The sequence below is a fragment of the Talpa occidentalis genome, unplaced genomic scaffold (assembly GCF_014898055.3).
Source record: "Talpa occidentalis isolate TD23 unplaced genomic scaffold, MPIMG_talOcc4v2.1 talOcc4.10, whole genome shotgun sequence".
Classification (NCBI taxonomy): Eukaryota; Metazoa; Chordata; class Mammalia; order Eulipotyphla; family Talpidae; genus Talpa; species Talpa occidentalis.
The window spans coordinates 35,573,138-35,592,375 of NW_023600993.1; the positions used below are offsets into that span (position 1 = coordinate 35,573,138).

General features: G+C 52.9%; 1 protein-coding gene across 8 annotated transcripts; it reads left to right on the forward strand.

The window, feature by feature from the left end:
- Positions 1–7: 7 nt before the first annotated feature.
- On the forward strand, positions 8–14,894 carry HEMK1 (HemK methyltransferase family member 1). 8 transcript variants are annotated; one of them, XM_037529758.2, is made up of 12 exons: positions 8–710; positions 1,518–1,632; positions 2,877–3,224; positions 3,974–4,065; positions 4,366–4,459; positions 8,521–8,655; positions 8,961–9,025; positions 9,298–9,347; positions 10,235–10,343; positions 11,075–11,170; positions 11,340–11,453; positions 11,607–14,894. In XM_037529758.2, exons 3-12 carry the CDS (start codon positions 3,015–3,017, stop codon positions 11,698–11,700), a joined length of 1,059 nt encoding a protein of 352 aa, XP_037385655.1. In that variant the 5' UTR covers positions 8–710; positions 1,518–1,632; positions 2,877–3,014; the 3' UTR covers positions 11,701–14,894. The 8 variants fall into 8 exon arrangements, with proteins under 8 accessions (XP_037385655.1, XP_037385669.1, XP_037385678.1 ...); XM_037529754.2 differs by lacking the exon at positions 8–710 and adding an exon at positions 1,064–1,437; XM_037529772.2 differs by lacking the exon at positions 1,518–1,632.
- Positions 14,895–19,238: the final 4,344 nt, after the last annotated feature.

Consider the following 19,238-nt stretch of genomic DNA (forward strand, 5'->3'; position numbering starts at 1 on the left):
GCCCCCGTCAGGGGCTGAGTACCGGGTCCGATCTCTTCGAGACCACCCCTTCTCTCCCCTCGGCGACCCAGGCCAAAGTCAGGCGGGGGCTGTGGGTGGTCAGGCCCTTTCCAGAGAAGAACTCGGGCCCCTGGCCAGCCCTAGCTCCACCTCCGCCTAGTCGGATTCGCGCTCCCAAAACGCAGGCGGACAGAGGAGACTTGGTGAGAGCACTAGACTAGGAGTCCTTGGGTCTGCGTTGAACCCTGGCTCGACCCTCCACTGCCTCAGCGACCTAAGGAACGATGTTTCCCCTCCTTGAGTGTCGGCTTCCTGCCAGAGAGGCTCGGGTGTGAGGGCTGTCGACAAACTACACCTCGCCCAGCATCTTCAGTCCCGAGCAGTCGGGAGCGGGATGCTATTACGGCAGTGCTCCCGGGCACCCGGAGACGGGGACACACAGGTGTCTTCATGCAGGGCGCGAGCATCCCGGGGGAGGCACCGCAGGTACCTTTGAATCCGCAGGTTTTCAAAGGAGTTTAAGGGAATCCCCGGAGTAGCTTGTTACAAGCACAGATCCCGGTGACTCCGGGTCTGATACGGAGCCGGGAAACTGCGTGTTTACATAGTAGTTTATTTAACGGCGACCTAGTTAACAATCGATTCTGGTTGCGGTGAGGTCAATGTCGTGAATTTTGGAGAAGGAGCAATTGCAACTCACGGAGAGCCGGGTAAGTGAACAAAGCATCGCGGAGTTGGCGACAGAGGTAGAATTCGAACTCAGGTCCCCAGCGTCGGGGTTTGCGCTTCCTGCTCCAAACCCTAAAACGCTAGGGAGACATTCAAGGGCTTCCTTAGGGTCCTGTCGCCTTCTGCCCCGCCCGCCTGCCGCTTGCCCGGCTCCGACTATTCCCTCCGCTAGGTGCCCGACGCTGGGATTTGCCCCCCAATTTGGTACCACCTTCAACCTGGGACCCGCCCCCAACGCAGACCCACCGGCGCGAGGCTAAACCAGATCGCGCCGCGGGACTCCGCGCCCCAGTCTCGGAGCCGGCGCCTGCTGCTGACGCGGCCGGGCTTGCGCGGGCCGCACGCCGACTGGCCGGGTGCTGAGACACCATCTTGGAGCAGCCCCGGGAGGGATGTGGTTGGCGCCATGTCCCTGCCTAGATCTTCTGGAAAACTGGCCCAGTTCGGACCTCCAGGGGCAACCACACATACACCCACGCACTTCACTGCAGTGGGCTGAGTCCCGGGGGGCACGGCGTTGAGTTTACCCCCATAGGCCTTAGGAGCCTTCCTAGGAACCCTGGAGCTGCGCCACGGGATCCGCCCGGGCCCTTTTTCAGTTGCGCCCACCCCGGAAGCGGGGCTCGCGAGGTGGTTCGCGCACGTCCGGGAGCCTAGACCTGGCATTTTCTCCTGGCCATCGGCCATTTAGGGCAGCCTCTCAGGCAGGTATGCATTAGAGATGGGGAGCGGGAATGGGTTACCTCCCCAGCAACACCCTCGAGATACCCCTGTCTCCCGTTGTATAGCTGGGAAAACAGACGTGGGAGAGGCCACCTCGCCTGGGTCATTAGCGATGCCTTGAGAAACCGAGAGGCGACCGCACTCCTGACCTCAGGCTCGGGCTCCTGGGGTAGCGCTCAGGTGGGTAGAGCCTCCTTGGGAATCCGAAGGACCTGGGTTTGTGTCCTTCCTGAAACAGTTTCTAGCTAATGACTTTGCGCAAGTCCCTCCAACGCTGCTTGTCTCTGAAATGTGGCACCCAACAGTTGCTTAATAAATGCTAGTTTGGACGTTGGTCTGTGTGGAAGGAAAGGGGACCACCGATTTTAAACATTTAGCTAAACTTGTTTGTAATAACTTCAATATAAAATTAACAAAATATTGTCAGTTTTTTGGCTGGCAGTAATATGCAAGATACTCGTAATGAGTTAGGTTAAGGGGTGGGGGTGTGGCGTTTCAGCATACAAATCACTGACAGTACCCTCAAAATGTTGAAAGCAAATGTCCAGGGCAAAGATAGATTCCTTCCCATGTAATGCTAGTTAAGAACATGTAACATTGAGTCCCTCCTGTTGAAAGGGAACTGCTAAGAAAAGGAAATCTTTCCCTGTTAGAGAGTCATAGACCTGGAAATGTAAAGTAAATAACAAGTTTGCCTCCCTAATAAGCATATCTAAACAAGGTCTGGCAGCCTGCTAGGCTGATTTATCTCTCAGGCCATCCTCAAGGATCTGCATCCTTCCCCTTTCCCTGTGTCATGAATTTGTATGCTAACTAACCAATGTTATCAATGTAAGATGCTTGTGTATGAAAGAGACCCTTTGTCCCCAGACTGGCGCTCAGACTTCATGGGACTACCCAGGTCTGAGACCTCATGCATGAGTAATAAAGCTTCTCCCGACCTCACCATTCCTGAAGTACCGCTTGTTCTTCTGCCTAGGTAAAAGGCTAGAATTTATTTCTGCAACACTGTGTGTTCAGCTGTCTCCCAGGCCTTTGACATTCATAGATAAATATTCTGCTCACCTTGGAGTGAGTGTTTTCTTGGAGTGGGTGTTTTCTTCTCCATTTTATGGACAAGGAAACAGAAACTCAGAAATAATGACTTTCTCAAGTTTACACACACTGGTTCAAACAGATCTGTACAACCTCAAAGCCTGGACCCTGATCTACCATCAGTTACTGAGCTATGGATGTAGTCCAGTTCAGCTAAAAGAATAACAAAAACATAACTAGCCAAGATAAGAAAAATCATATAGGTGAATGAGGGTCAAATAGGTAAATGAAGGAGGTGGCAGAGCAAGAGCATGCCCTCTCTCAGATAGTGACTGAGCAGAGGTGGGTAGGCCTTACAAGGCTCAACTGGTCTTCTCGTCCTCTTTCAGCGTGCCAGTTACATCTGACCTCTCCATCTCCACCTGGCTGGGGCCAGTGACCATCCTCAGCAGCTGATACAAGGAGAACTTGGAGACCTGGGAGTACTCAGGGGAGCTACCTCTTGAAACAAGGAGCTCTGGGGCCAAATGTTACGGGTCCTTCTGTCTGGCCCAGGGAGAAGGGGAAGCACCCAGAGCTGGGCCTTCAGCTCATGGCTACCCCATCTGCCTCTGGCTGGGTTGTCAAATGCCATGGAGCTTGTCAGCCACTGGACAGCAGTCTTTGAGAAGAGGGGCATCCCTGAGGCCCAGGAATCCAGTGAATACATCGTGGCTCATGTCCTTGGAGCTAAAACAGTTAAGTGCAGTGTTATCAAGAGGGTCAGGAGATGGGGGAAGGGAGAAACCTGGCAGGGAGACATCTAGACTTCTGCCCCACTGAGAGTTCTGAGCTGAGAGTGATGGAATTTTTCTAAAGGAATGTCTTGGATTGGAGGGAGGGAAGGAGGAGCACAGGGGACTGTGGTGATGGTGCATTGGTGAATTGTTGAAGGAAATTCTATGGGGACTACACCTGAGGAGGGGAAGCAAACATTGTTTAAAAATGAACAATGGGGCCTCCCTGGTGGTGCAGCGGGTTGAGCACCGAGCTGTGAAGCTGCCCGCAGCCTCTGCAGCGCCGGTTCAATTCTAGCCAGGGAGATGCCCACATGGCACGGCACACCTATCCTGTCTCACCTGCTGCTCCCCTCAGCAGTATCTTTGGTCCATCTGCCTGTTCTGTTCCCCACTGTCTCTGGTGAATCCTCTCACCCTCCCGTACCTCTGACCTGTACCCCAGTTCTTGTATAAATAAATATTTTTTTAAAAAATGAACAATGATGTAAAATATATGTAAATAAAAAAATATGAAAAAAATTGTAAAATATTCTAGAAACATTAAAAAAAAAAAAAAGGAATGTCTTGGGATGATACTTACTCTTCCAACAAACTTACAGTGTATACCAAGCACCAAGGATAACCAAAGTGGCCAGTGTTAGATTCATAGGCACTGCCCACAAAAGAAATCTGGGTGAGGAGAGCCACTCACATTCTCTGTGGGGCAGTTTCAGAGCCTAAAGCCAGAACTTCGGACCCAGCCCTTGACCCCTTGGCAGCTTCAGCACATCCAAGAGCTGAGTAACCGCCGATTGCAAAGGTGAGCACTCGTGGACTAAACCTGAAGGCTCTGTGTGGGGAGCGAGGATCCAGCTTCCCACCAAGTTCATGGTTGGTGAAGGGAGGGGGCATTGTCCATGGACTAGGGAGGTGTTGGGATGAGGGAGTGATGGGAGGCATGGGGTCAGGATAGGAAGAAGGGAAGGCAGGCAGGCCTTGGCCCCAGGGAGGCAGGAGACATGACCCTACCTGACACTTGTGCCTATAAGTGATATTCTTCAACGCAGCCACGGTCCTGTCAGTCGCTGGCTCTGTCATCACCCAGCTGTTCCCTCTGCAGGATGCCTGTGCAGTACGTCCTTGGGGAGTGGGACTTTCAGGGCCTCAGTCTGAAGATGGTGCCCCCAGTGTTCATCCCTCGCCCAGAAACAGAGGTAGGTATGTGCCACCAGCACAAGGCCAGCTAGAGGCAGGGAGTGGTGGGGTTCAGGCACATGTCTTACTCTAGACTTCCTCCAGGGGCCGCTGGGGCTCCATGACTGCTCTCAGAGACAGTGCCCTTCCATACTCTTGTCTCCTGGCCAGCTAGGTAGGTGGGGTCAAGAAGGCAGAGGTCTCTTGCTGTCTTCCTTGACTATTCTCACATTCCAAGCTACTCTCCCAACCCTGAGGGTTGATAGTGGCTCAGGGTATGGCAGCTGGTGCTGCCTACCATCTGCTCATCCTGTTCCTATTTTCCTAAGAGCTATCCTGTAGGCCCATGGCTAACCAACTCATAGGAAACAATGCCCTCCTCCTTCTCAGGAGGCAAGTGCAAAAGTGGAGAGGACTCCAGCTGAATACTCAGAGGCCCAGTACACCTCTGTGACCTCTGGAAGGTCACTGTCCCCTCTGGGCCTAGATGAAAAAAGGGTTGGGCCTCCAGACCAGGGAATCTGTGAGTTGATGGTTCTCTTAGATCCGGTATCTGGTCAAGTAACTGCCTGTGTCCCTCAAATTACTAGGACTGGGGAATGGTTGGTAGTACCCTGATCCTAGGAGAGATACTTTCTCTGACTCTTATTGGACTTCCTGCTGACCTTGTAGATAGCAGAGCTAAAAGAATAAGGAAGCAGATGGGGCTGGCTGAGTGGGGGCCACTGTGCAAGCCAGAGGGCTCCAGGTTCTGAGAAAAGGTGTTTCTAGAATGATGTCCAGGCACACAAACTTGCCTGGGAAAGATTAGGCCCCAACCAGGAACCCAAAGCCCCTCCTCATTTTCCAAGCCCCTGTCCTTCAACCAAGAAACCCTCTGATCCCACATCATCCAGTTGGGAGACCAGGTCCTCGCCTTATTGTTCACCATTAGGACAGGGACAGTAGGGAATCCGAGATTTTGCTTAAGTCACAGGGCTGCCCAGGTAGGGAGCAGAGAGACAGCACTGGGGCTTACTGTCTCTGGGTCAGGGCCCCACACCTCACATGGTGCTATCCCATCTGGGATTGGATGAGCTGAAATGGGATGCACAGGCCCAGAACAAGATATGGCCTGCCATCTACATGATTTTGGGAACCCACCCGATGGCTCCCCTAAGTGTGTGACATGGGAAGGACATGGGAAAAAAGCTACTGTGATGACCTTTGAGTCCCCTCTCAGAGCTGACGTAGCACCAGCCATGTTCAGACTGTTAGGTGTGGTCTTCCGGTTCCCATGTAGGCCCCCCTCTCCTGGGTGGGTCTGGGCCAGGAGCGCAGCTCTGTACTGGGTAGAGGGAGGGAGGAGGCTGTGGTTAGGAGGCTGTGTTCTTGCCTCACTGTACAGACATTTCTGAGAACTTTCCAGGTTCACCCCAATGTAAAGCCACATCAGGGGGTGCCTTACCAAGAACTTGAGAGGACGTGGCCTGTGGCAGAGTAGGGAGAATGGGTGCAAGGGAGGGGTCATGTGCCTGTGTTCTCTCCATCATTAAAGGATGCTTCTGATAATGGGGACAGAAATCTACATGCTGTAGGTGGCATGTGGTCCGACGAGTTGGGTTTTCCCTGGGCGTGGGAAGGTGGCTCAGTCTCCTGCCTGGCACTGCGTACGGTGGAAAACCCGAGGCCGAGAGTTGAGCCGCTCCCACCCAGTCTGGTGAGGTGAGGCTCTGGACTGTGGGAGGCTCAGGGCCTTGGTGATTGGCTTGAAGGAGAAAATGCCTTCCTGGAGCTGCCCTAATGGAAGGGGCTCCTGGTGCTCAGGTCCTGCTGAGGCCTTGGGCCAACCTCTTGAGAGGGTGTGAAGTCCTGTTGAGGCAGTAACTGCACAGAACCAAGAGCTGCCTGATCCCTGCCTCCTTCCCTCTGCTCCCACCCCATGGTATTCTTAGATTCTTTCCCTGTTCATCTGGAGGATGTGCCTGGAACTGTGACCAGCTTTCTTCCAGCCTCCCCACAGAGCCACAGCTTCAGGGTTAGGGACACTGCACTGCGGGAAGAAGAGAGTTTCTAGACTTAGGGATGGCCTCTGCCTCTACCCCCAGGTCATTCCACAACCAAGGTGATCCTCTAGTAATGTAAGGAAGAGGCTAGGAGGCACTGGGGGTATCAGGACCTAGTCTTTCACCTTCACACCCTGCCTAGGGTTGCCATTCACTTATGTGTTGTGTGTCACTGAGGTTGGGGATGTCTCTGTGAGGTGACTGGCCAGTGTGGCTGGCTGAGGGGTCATTCTCCAACCAGGGTAGGTCTGTCTGCGGTGAGGAAACCAAGAGAAATTCATACCTCCTGACAAGTCTTGGCTATCCCGCCAGTCGCTCAGCATGTGGCCTCACCACTGAGACCACAGGGTGTTGGCCACAGCTTACTCTGTGCCAGTCCTAACTGTGGGCCCACTTGCTGCCACTACCCCAGTAATCTCCAGTAGTATCTGGTACAGGGCTGGTGGGAACCAGTCAACTAGCAAAGGGAAGTGCTCTCTGGCTGAAGCAACTCCCTCACTTGTAGGCAGTAGCTTGTTTGGTGCTGAAGGGGCTTGAACAGGAAGGGTTAAATCTGCTGGCCAAGTCCTGCCTGCCTTGGACTTGTTACCCTGGGAAAAGATGAGGGGTTGGGGGGCCCAGAAGGATGAAATGCTTTTCAGGACTCAACACTGAGGAACTTACATGGAGAATGGATCTGAGTGATCTGGACCCCTCTGCTCCACAGGAGCCTGGGGGACTGGGATTTGGAGGAACCTGGCCACTGAGAACTTGCTCAGCACTTGAGAAAAAGCCTTAGCTTTTGGCCCTTGTATGGGCCAAACCTTACCAGTTGGGACACACCATGTTCACTTAGATCCTGGGCTTGCCATCATGGAGCCTTCAATCTGTTGGGAGAAGCAAACCCTCTTCTAGACCTTCAACTCATGGTCAGGAAAGTCGTGGTAGAGAACCTGGCAGGGTCTTGGACGTCTTTCTGGAGAGTGTAGGCCTTTCTTCAGATGAGGAAAGCCCCCACATGCTGACCTCTCCCTTGCATTCTGAGCCAAGAGTCCCTTAAGTCCCAAGTCTGGGCAGGGAGGGGAAGGGAATCACCAGCTGTCGTCCAAAGGTTTTGAGAAGGAACCACACTGCCTTTTCCCTGCACCCTGCCTGGCTGCACAGGCCCCCCCACTCCACTGCTTTGGCCTTTGGAAAGCAGCAGCCCTACAACTCACCTTCACTCTCTGCTTCCCTGCACAGTCCCTGCAAGTGACAGATGGGCAGTTGAGACTCATCCCTGTTGTTCCACAGTGACAGTGTGAAAGTGTTCCCCTGCCACCAAGGTGTGAACATAACCAGGAACCTCTCTGCTCACTCACCCTATGCCCTGTATATGTCCCAGTACCCTTTAGATAGTGTATTCAGGCAGGACAATTTTCCTTTCCCCTTCCTATGGAGGAAATTCCCTGTTCTTTCAGCCCTTAGGAGTCTCCTTGGGGACCTCCTAATTTCAGCTCTCTGGGGCAGCTGAGGATACACTGGCCCTTGATTCTTGGCCATCAGGAATTGCAGGCCAGTTTCCAGGGAGGACCTTGACCCATGGGCCTCAGTTTCCTTATAGGCCACTTGTAAGGACCCAACAGATTAATACAGGGAAAGCTCTGGAAAGAGAGCTAAACACAGAGGGAATGACCAGGTATGGTTCTTAGCATTGCTGTGAGCACAAAACAAGAGGATATCTGTAAAGGGCTTAGCTGGGCTTACCAAACACTTACCCTTTGTGTATCAGTGCCTCACAAGTGTGGTACTGTCTAACCCCATTAAATCCCAGTAAGATAGGTTACCCTCAATTGTGCTCAAGTTTACAGATGGGGAAACTGAGGCACAGAGAGGGAAAGTGACCTGCTAATGGCCCCAGCTGAAAGTGACCTGCTAATGGCCCAGAGGTTCAGTCTGGCTTTAGCAATTCCCCTATCTGCTATTCACACAAGGGCTAACTATGATTGGGCTTCTGTGCCAAGAACCCCAGGGGCCAGGTTGGCACCAAGTCTGATGCAGACTCTTCTGCCTTGCAGGAGCTGGTTGAATGGGTGCTGGAAGAGGTGACACAGGGGTCCTGTGAGGTGGGAGCCCAAGGTGGTCCCCTTATCCTGGAGGTAGGCTGTGGATCTGGGGCCATCTCCCTCAGCCTGCTGAGCAAACTCCCCCAGGTGAGCCCCCTCAGCATCCCTCTCTGGGTCGACTGACTAGCACTCACTGTCCCTCTGATTTATCCTTTCTCCACCATGTCTGCTACAAGCACTTGCAGGGAAGTGAGCAGGTAGTGGGCTATCAGCCCACCATGATCATAACCTCTAACTTCCATCCCCTTCTGCTGGCCAGACCTTGGTCAAAGAGGGGAAAGCTGTTGGGTCTTTCCCTCCTCTTCTTGTAGGGGATTAGAGGAGGGTTCTGATTTCTAGTCTGGCCTCTCAGAACCTTGTTTCCCAAATATTCTTCATTTGCTTGTGGACAGAGCCGAGTCATCGCTGTGGATAAAGAAGAAGCTGCCATCTGCCTGACCCGTGAGAACGCTCAGAGGTAGACAGGCTGGGGGGGACCAGAGGGTCAGGGTGGAGGGAGTTTTGGGACCTGACCCCAACCCCTTTACAGGTATAAACTCACTGACATCTGATTTATTCTTCCAAGAGGAGAACTCAGTGGGGGGCAGCCTGGTACGGGTCCCCCAGGATTATGAATGGGTGGTGGGCACCAGATACTTGTCAGCTCAAGAAGGGTTTACTCTCCTAGTCCTTGTGGTGGAGAATAGGGGTCTGCCCCTAGTGCTCATGCTAATCTTCCCGTCTCTCCAGGCTGTGGTTGCAGGACAGGATTCGGATCATCCCCCTTGATGTCACCTTAGGTACCTTCCCCCTCTCTTCCCTGGAGTGGGAATCCTGCCGCATGTGCTGCTGGGTGGATGAAGCAGTCTGCAGGGTTGGGGAGAAGGGTGTCCCCAAATTCATTCACACATGCACAGACACATAAAGGGTATCTCAGGCCAATCCTCGCTGAAGACTGGCAAGTCTCTCTTGCCTCTAGGCTCACCTAACCTATGAGGGGACCAACCACAAGGTCTTTCTTACCTTCTTATTCCCCCATAACATAAGAGTGTAATGGGCTTGCTTTTTGGCTAGAGAGGAAAAGAAGTTCAAGAGAGAACCTTTAGGACCCAAATACTTGAGTGACCCCCTTGTGCCTGCTGGCCCAGGCATAGCACAATTCAGCCATAGCCTTTACAGGCTATCCTCAGGGTTCTGGCTCTGTCTAAAACCTGTGGGATCCTTGAGCCTCATTTACCTCCTTCTTGGAATGTGGTACATCTGTAGTAGCCATAGGGTGAGCCCTGTAAACAGAGCCACAAGGAACTGACTGACTGAGGTCAGGTATGTCCTCAATATGCTCAACACGAAGTTCATACTTCATGTTGGCTGAGGCAGAGTATGACAAAGCCAGTGTGATTGCAGAGGACAGAGGCTCTTGCTTTTCTCAAGTGATCAGGAAGGACTTCTTGAAGGTGGCACTTGAGTTGAGTCTTGCTTATTGAGGAGGTTTCTGGCAGAAAGAAGAAAGAGTAAGGACATTCAAGCATATACACTCCCAGCCAGGCACTAATCTGCAAGGCTGGCGTAGCAGACCCAGGGACACTCACGCCATGGCTCAGGGGAGAGACTGCTCAAAGGATTTGGTGGTGGGTAGACCTACCACTCTTTACCTCCCAGCTCTGCTTTGTCTTCTTTTTTATCCCAGAGGGGAGTTGGGCACACCTTCTGCCTTGGGGCTCTGTGGACCTGGTTGTCAGCAACCCTCCTTACGTCTTCCACCAGGACATGGAGCAGCTGGCCCCTGAGATCCGGAGGTGGGTAGTGTGGTGGTGGGGAGGTGCTGGAAGGGGTGGTGGTGTTGACAGAGGCTCACACTAGAGCTCATGGACCTCTTTGGTTCAGCTTCTGCCTTCCCACTTAAGACCACTAGATGACCCCTGAGCCTCTCTGACTCTCGGTTTCCTGCCTCTGAAAAGAGAGTGGCAAAGCCTTGCAGGGCCATAGGGAGGCCTCGGTCCCAACTCCACAGTATCAGCCGTGCAGTCAAATATTTCAAAGGTACTCAGATAGTGCATCATTTTATAGAAGACCCAGAGAGGGAAGGTGTGTTGTTCAAGGTCATGTGGGTGCTTAGGAAAGCTGGGACTGATACCCTACTCAGGCTTTACACTGAGACATCCCGCTCTCAAACCAGCTGAGAACCAGGAGTGAGCCCCTAGGTGAGACAAAGGGAGAATGGGTTAGAGTTTTGGTGCGTCCTTTCTGGGCCCTTAGGAGTGGTCAGGGCCAGCTCCAGGCCTCCCCAGGCCAAGAATAGAATGGCCTCTTTATGAAGAGACTCTTGTTCTGGGAGCTGCAAGTCAATGGAATTGCCTAGTGGGGCACTGCCTATAGGAGGTAATGGAGTAGGACCCTCTGGGTCCTCAGACTTTTGACGTGTCCCAGAGTGTAGGTTCCATGAGGCCCCCTCACGGAGACCCTGCTCTGCTCTTCCACAAGCCCATCCCCTGTGTCAGGTTCTCACTTTCCACTGTTTATCCTTCAGCTATGAAGATCCAGTAGCCTTGGATGGTGGAGAGGAGGGCATGGACGTCATTATCCACATCCTGACCCTGGCATCTCGGCTCTTGAAGGACTCTGGGTATGGATGGGGCGGGTCTCCTGGGTCTGTCCTCAGCAGTCTTCTCCTCTGTCAGTATGTGCTGGGCCTGCCTGGCCGTCATTCTGCTCCTGCCCCTTCCAGCCCAGGCCACCCAGGAGTGTAGGTCCAGCCCTGCCTCACTGAGCTGACCCATTTCTTTCTTAAATAGAAGCATCTTCTTAGAAGTGGACCCAAGACACCCAGAACTTGTTGGCAACTGGCTCCAGGGCCGGACTGACCTGTCCCTCAGTCTCGTAGCTATACGCAAGGACTTCTGTGGGAGGTGAGATTTTGCTTCCCCTTAGTCCCCCACACTCTTGCTCATCCTTCTACTGAGGGCTTGCACAACTCCAGCTGTGGGTGATGTGCTGTTCCCATTCCCTTCTCATTCCCCAGGGTGCAGGCAGTAACTGGCCCCTTGTCCCTGTCTCCTTAGGCCTCGGTTCCTGCATATCCAGAGGTCTGAGCCACAGCGTGACTTCCCTGTGGATGTCTGGCCAGGGCCCCAGCCTGCCAAAGTGCCTGGCTGATGCTTCTTCCTGGAATGCTACTTGGAGGGAAGTGGATGGTGCCTTGCAGAACCCCAGATGCTTGCACTATTTCCTATGGCTCTGTGATTGGCCATGCTCTATGTTGCAAGGATACTTGGGGGTAGAAGCAAGAGAGGGTGTCCTTCCTAAGGCAGCAAAGAGCAAGGACATCCATAGTCCAGCTCAGGAGCTAAGTAGACTCAGCTTCCCAGTCTAGCTCTGTCAGGTTGGTGTGTCCAGGCTGGTGGCTCAGCCTCGGTGGGTAGAATTGCCTCTGTGATGTTAGGAGTTATGGCTAATAAAGCATCGAGAGACCTACAAGTAGTGACCTGTTAGTATGATTTGTGTGTCCCCTGTCTTCTCATACCAAGGCTATGCTGGAGGTAAGATCTTCCTTTTGCCCAACCTGCCATCAGGCCCAAGGTCACATCCTGGTGAGGGCAGAGGCTGAGATCTCAAAGGTTGGCCTGGCTCCAGCATCATAGCTCAACTTCAAGGCCAACCAAGCCTGTCGCTACAGACTTGAGGCCCTGCCCAGCTAGTCTACTTGGCCTGGACTTCTTTCCCCGGGAGAGTCAAGTCTCACATTTTTCTGGGAATGAAGTTGTCTCCAAGACCTGCTCCAGTGACCCTAGCTGCCCCTACATTGTCACTTTCCATCATTATGCTCTCTTGGGGTGCCATACCCACACGCTTGCCAAGGTCTTTCCTCAGTAATGGGCCTGAGGCCAGAAGGGAAACGTACTGACTAAGGTATGGCCCAGACTGTGGGACAAGGGGGCAGTAGACCCCTAATTGGTTCAGGCAGCTGTTTTGAGATGCTACTGGAGACTGTAAGAACACAGGTGGGAAGAGAGGAGGGGCAATAGGCAAAAAGGTCTGAGGTCAGAAAGCTAAGAGCTTTGATACCCCACTCTGCCCTTCCAGATTCCTTCTGGAATAGCCATGAGATAGAATTTCTAGACTCAGGGGAGACCTGGGGCAACTGGCAGTCCATGCAACTGGAGCAGGTTAAGTGACCACACTGTCTCTGGCCACCACACTACCAGGTCAGAGCATTGAAAGTGCCAGGATGGGGTTGGGGAAGAGTGACAAAAAGAGCCAGCTTCCCCTGCATGTTCCTCAGGACCCACCCTGATACAGCCTCACCCCAGCACCTGCCAACCTGGATGTTTCCTGTTACTATGGACAGAAGGATTGGGCCTTCAGGCCTCCAGGCAGCAACGAGTCTGCATAGCTCAGAGCTTGGATGGAGGTCACAACCTGGTGGCCACTCTATGTCAGCTTCTCACTCTCCCCAGGGACAGATGGATTATCTGAAACCCCAAGGTCAACTTGGCTAAAAGTTATGGGGATAAAATGTCAACAAAAGCCCTGTTCACCCTTCACTGGCTTAAATCTTCAGGTAAATGAATGTGACCCCAGAATTGTGCAGAAAAGACCCTCAGCCCCATCCTTTCCCCAAAGCAGACAGTCATCCTGAGCTGAAACTCAGATGCAGCTTCTCTGCTCAAAGCTGGGACACAGCCTGGGAAACGTGGGCAAGCCAGGCCTCTGGCTGTATAAGCCAGAAGCAGCAGCTGTGTGCCTTCCTCTACACGGCCTCCCATCCAGAGCCTTGACTTACAAGCCTGAGAAATGGAAAAAAGTGTTTGTGCTTAATAGCGTAGTTGTGAGGATCCTGTGGGATGCACCTTTCACGGGGCAGAGTATTTTCATTGCCTGCCTCAGAGGACAGACGTAGGGAGGGCCCTGTACCCTTATGGGCCTGTCTGGTGCTTGGCACCATCACAAGGCAGGCAGAAGCACAGCAGTCTGGGAAGGAGGGAAGGCAGGGATTCCATCTTGGGCTCTTCTCTCTGCCCTCTGGAGATGGAGCCTCCAAGAGGCTGGTAGCCAGGCAGCAGCTCCGGATCTCCCCTCAGCACCTCTCCCTTCTCTCCAGGGTCTGAGTGCCCCAAAATCCAGGCCATAGCAGCAGGTGTTTCAAGTTAGGGAAAGCCAGGCTCACCGGCCCTATCTCCACCCTCCCAGTGGCCAGGACCAGAGAGGAGCTTTCTCTGTAGCAGGTGTTGTGGAGCCCTGTAGGACGAAGGGCAGGAGAACATGGAGCTGATGATGGATCCAGCCTCCGCAGCCCCTGAGGCCTGGAGGGATGTGCATGCTGCCCACCAGCCTCTTCAGCCCAGCTCAGCATGGGCAGCGGGTATAGAGACCCTGACCCACATACTCTCGAACAACAATTCCATCCCTCTTCTGACACTTGAGGAAATTGAGACTGCCCCACATTTGGATACTTTACCTAGCTGCCCATGGGTTTCCAAGAGTCCTACTGAGCTGCTTTAATGAAATGTGCCCTCCTCCCCCAAAACTCCTAACCTCAAGAAATAGGCCTTTTATGCTCCCCTATTCCCACCTGGACCCTTGGCCATTAACTGCTCCCAGTCCCTGCTCTCAATCTTTGGCTGGCTCCCCGTGACCTGAGTGTGGCCTCTGTGTCCTGCAGAGTCCAGGTCTGAATAGCTAGGGAAGATGGCAATGGAAAAGGACCTGGAGACCCTCCCAAGGCCCCGTTTGTGCTCGGAGTAAGCTTCCATCAGTGCAAAAGTTTCCACCGTTGACAAGCTATGAGAACTGCTGACCTGTGGTGAGAAACCCTGTTAAGCTCTGCAGTTCAGCGTGTCCTTTTCCATCCACCTTTGGATTCTTTCCTTCACTGCCCTGGACTCTAGCTTCCCTGCAGAATTCCATTCCCTAAACACTCCTCCCCTTAGCCCCAAAAGTGGGGATGCCTTTGCCCACCACCGCCAATCCAAATCACCTTCCCCTTCAAGCTCCAAAGGCTGCCTCCTCTAAGACACCCGCCCTGACTTCTGTTGTCTCCACCTGCCCCTTGCCCATACTTCTGCCAGCACCAATGGCATTCTGCCCTACACTTTTGGAAACCTCCCTGTCTCCTTCATGTCTCTGGGGTCCCATGTGGATCTGGCATACCACTCAGTAAATGTCCACCAATAAGCCAACTCTGTGTGTTTACTAGAATTAACCTGGGACTTCCCATGTGGTTCATATGTGACCTGATAGCAGCTCTCAAATATTCTAGTCAGCAGGGAGAGGAAACCATGAGGGCCTGGCGTCCCACCCGAGCCAGGCAGCTGTTTGAGTTGAGCCATGGTGCTGTGAGGGCTCAAATGCACCTGATCTCTGCATGGCGGCTGTGCCAGGAGAACAGGCTGTCCTTGGCGGCAGTGGCAGCAGGCGCCAGGTTTCCTGGAGCTCTGGACCCCAGCCAGAGTGTGGATCTGAAAAGTGGCCTGATCCCCCATGGTGATCCCTCAGACCTGGATAAGTTTCTGGACTGGACTTGGGACTCACAAATCAACCCTGTCCCTCCTGTGGTAGGCAGAATGATGGGCCCAAACATGCCCATGTCCTAACCCCCAATCCTATGAATATGTTATCTGACATGGCAAAAGGGAACTTGCAAATGTGATTAAGTTAAGGTTATCTTGAGCTGGAAAGATGATCCTGGATTAGTCAGGTGCGCTCATTGTAATCACAAGAGTTCTTAAAAAAGGAAGGTAGGAGAGTCCAAGTGAGAGATGTGATGATGGAAGCCGAGGTCAGAGTGCTGCAGTTTGCTGAAGGAAGGGCCACGCAGGAGTCAAGGAATGCAGCCAGCCTCTTAGAAGTTGGAAAAGGCAAGGAAATGGATTCTCCCCCAGAGACTCCAGAGAGAATGCGATCCTGCTAGCACCTTGATTTTAGCCCAGTGAAACTGATTTTGCATTTCTGACATCCAGAACTACAAGATGGTAAATTTATGTTGTTTTAAGCCACTGAGTTTGTGGTGATTTATTATAATAGCAAACTAATACAGATTTTGGTACCTGAAGTGAAGTGTGACTATAACACCTAGAAATGAAAGTGACTTTAGAATTGAAATTTGGAAATGTGCAGACTGGAAGAATTTTGAGGTGCATGATTGCTTCAAACACCTCTCTTCTGACAGGGGAGGTGGCTAGAGGTGGAGGATGGGAAACCTTCAACTTGGAGATCTGAGCTGCCTGTGCCCACTCCCCACCTGTCTAATGTATACTAAAGGGCTTCAAGATTATTCAGGAGCAGACAGAATGGCATCAGGGAAGGGGGCGCAAGCTTGGTCTTCTTGACCCATCTTCAGTGGCAAAAGACCCAGGCCTTTGTGTGGCCTCCTCTGGTTCCCAGCCGCCAGCCCTTCATCAACTGCAGGTCCCTTCCCTGCCTTGCTTTCAGGAAGGGTCCTGCCTGCTGGGAGAGTCAGCCAGTCCCTCTGCTGTTCCTGGAAGTCATTGAGGCAAACCCACAGCTGAAACTGCCTGAGCCTTGCCTGCCCTCGGGCTCTGCAGCTGACTGAAATATCTGGGCAGCCCCTCTGCTCCCTACCCTCCTACTTTTCTACCTTTTTGCCATCATTTCATGAGCTCCTGCTGGACACCGGGCCCCAAGGAACTGCTTTGTATTTACTAGTCCTCGTATAACCCTGCAGACTGCAGTCATGGGCCGGACTGCATAGCTGGACTGGGAGTGAGGGTGAGGCTGCCAGCAGTGCCCGTTTGACTGTCAGAGACCCTGAGGTCAGCATAGCCAAGTCCTGGGCTGCCCCTGCAGAGCTCAGAGCACAGGTCCACCCAGACCTATGGATCCTTGGAGCAGAAGCAGGGCTGTCCCCAGAGGGCTTTCTAGAAACCCAATGACTACCCTGATGGGCCCTTCTGAGATGTGCGCTACGTGGGCCCAGGATCTCAGTCTCCCAAGCCAAGTCCTACTGGGGCGATGACACCAGGTAAAAGGGCCTATAAAATGTGGAACTTGAATTGTGCACCTTGAACCAAGTGCATCTGGGACTACCTTACTCAACCCTCATGGCATCCCATAAGGCGAGTCTGTGAAACCTCCCAATTTACATATAAGGGAACTAAAACAGACAAGCAAAGGAACTTGCTCATATGTTCATTGAACTGGGCTGAGTGACCCAGGGCCTGGGGCTTGAAGAGACACAGGATAGGCATATAGCAAGTAGTGGACACAGTCTGGGCACATGAATATGTAGGGGTGGGGTGCTACGTGGATATGTAGGGGTGAGGTGGGATGAGCTCCAAATGCACTTCTGGGTACCAGGGGCTTAATATGAGGTAGTTACAGGGAACCAACTGCAGCACAGGCCCTCAATTCCCAGAGGGGCCCTGGCACCAGGTGGGGTACCCCAGGCCTAATACAAAGTGAGCTTTGAGGTGAGTACTGGTCAAGTAGGCATTGTGGATGTTCTCTTTGGCTGCCAGGAAGAGGGGGCTGGGGCAGGAGCTGTGACTGTGCAGGGTCTGGAGGCAGCCAGTGGCTCTAGCCATGGCACTGGGTATTCTGAAACAGAACTGACTTTGGGGCATGACTGAAGGGTTGTATAGGGAGGGAGGAGGCCAAGATCACATCTGGTCCAGGGCTCTGACTGGGATTTAGGGGTTTGAGACTACCCTAAACTGAGGACTGGGGTGCTTGGGTCAGTCAGTGAGCTTGAGAGTGTGGGATGCCCTGAGGACACCCTAGAGGCAGTGTCAGGGTAATGGACAAAGGCATCCTGAGACCCGCCCAAGACCATGTGGGGACGCAGCCAGAGGCAGAGGGTGCGGTGGAGTTGGGATCACTCTCAGGCCCTAGTGCTGTCAACAACAGTGCTGGGTACTCCGTGGGGGCTAGTGCCAGATGCCACACTCATGTCATCATGAATCCATCTGTCTGCACTTCAGGGTCACCTTTCTTGGCTTACTAGATAGATGGAGACTGTTTCTTAACCTACCCAACAACAGAAACCAAGGAAGTGGCCACCATGGTTTTTGAAACCAATGCTTGATGTCCCAGCTGGAAGGGGAGTGACCAGGCCACAAGGCTGACTGTAGCCCAGCACCTCAATTTCCAGAGGGGCCCCATATCCGGGTAGGGCTCCCCCAGGACTGAACAAGACTTCCAAAGCAAAGGGGAAAGTGGTGAATCAAACAAACAAACAAACCCCAGATATGGAGTGAGCTTCCTCCTCTGTCAGCTGCTCCTGGATGTCAAGCTTTCATACCCCAGAGCAGGGGAGCCAGGTGAGGAGCTGCGTGTGGGGCAAGGCGGGGGTATGGGGGAGGTAGTGAAAGTGCCTGCTGCTAAAAGGAGATTCTGCTGTTCTCCAGATGTGAGCTGGGGCCCACAGATACCCAAACTCTGGTTTTTAGCTGACAGGTAGGTGGGGAAAGTGAGTCCCACCTCAGCAAAATGGGGTTTGAAGCATGTCATGTCAGGGGGCATTTCAGGTCCCCAGGCCTGGGAGGTTCTGGGAGGAAGCTCTGAGTGAATGTGCCTAAACCTCCCCCCCCTTCTTTTTTTCAAAGATTTATTTATTGATGCACACAAGAACTGGGGTACATGCCAGAGGTGCAGTGGTGAGAGGATTCACCAAAGACAGAGTGGGGAGCAGAACAGGCAGATCTACTGAAATACACTGCTGAGGGGAGCAGCAGGAGAGACAGGAAAGGTCTGCTGCGCCATGTGGTCTGTTGCTTCCTGGCCGGCCAGGGATCGAACTTGTGCTACAGAGGCTGTGGATACCTCTGCGGATAGCTTCACAGTGCTGTGCTTAACCCCTTGTGCCACCAGGGAGGCCCTAAAACCCTTCTTGAAGGCATTCCACAGCTCAAGAATTGACCATAGGGCCTCCCTGGTGGCACAAAGGGTTAAGACGCAACCTATGAAGCTATCTACAGCCTCTGCAACATGAGTTCAATCCCTGGCCAGGGAGCTACCCACATGGTGCAGCAGACCTCTCCTGTTGCCCGCTGTGCCCCTCAGCAGTGTATTTCAGTAGATCTGCCTGTTCTGCTCCCCACTCTGTCTCTGGTGAATCCTCTCACATACACATCCCTCCCCCAGCCTCCCCCCCCCCCCGCATCTCTGGCCTGCACCCAGCTCTTGTATGCGTAAATAAATAAAAATAAGGAAAAAAGAGAATTGACCATAGCTACCACACTCCTTGCCGGCCCTGAGTCCAGTCTTCCTCATCTGGGTGAGCCTTCCTTCTCAGCCTTTCTAGAACTATGGAGTCTGTCCTTTCAAGCCAAGTATCATGTGAAACTCAAATATGCATTTATCTCTTTTTAAAAAGATAAAAGCAGCATCTAAATATAAGTGTATCTTATAAGTTCAGATTCTTGACCCTTCCCAGTGGTGAACAGCCATGGCAAGCCGCCGCTCATCAGGTGTCTGAACTGGGGCTAGGATGGGCGCTGTGGTCTTAGGTCAGCCTCAGCGGCCAGTTTTGGTGGCACAGGACCAAGTGACCCCTGATTCTCACAGATAAGCGGTTACAAATAGTGACGGTGTTTCTGAAGGACTTGCCATCTCTTTTATTCACGGGACTGCAGCAGAAGCCTTATTTTAGGCTCAGCATAAACCACGTTTGCCGGATACAGTGGGGCTACTAATGTGTCCTAATTAATTTGTTGTTGTGCTTATTTGAGTCTGAG

Coding starts and splice junctions, on each gene's coding strand:
- HEMK1 (XM_037529758.2), top strand. CDS start 3,015: ATGTTACGGGTCCTTCTGTCTGGCCCAGGGAGAAGGGGAAGCACCCAG. Junction 4,066..4,365: donor AGTAACCGCCGATTGCAAAG/GTGAGCACTCGT, acceptor TTCCCTCTGCAG/GATGCCTGTGCAGTACGTCC. Junction 10,344..11,074: donor CTGGCCCCTGAGATCCGGAG/GTGGGTAGTGTG, acceptor TTTATCCTTCAG/CTATGAAGATCCAGTAGCCT.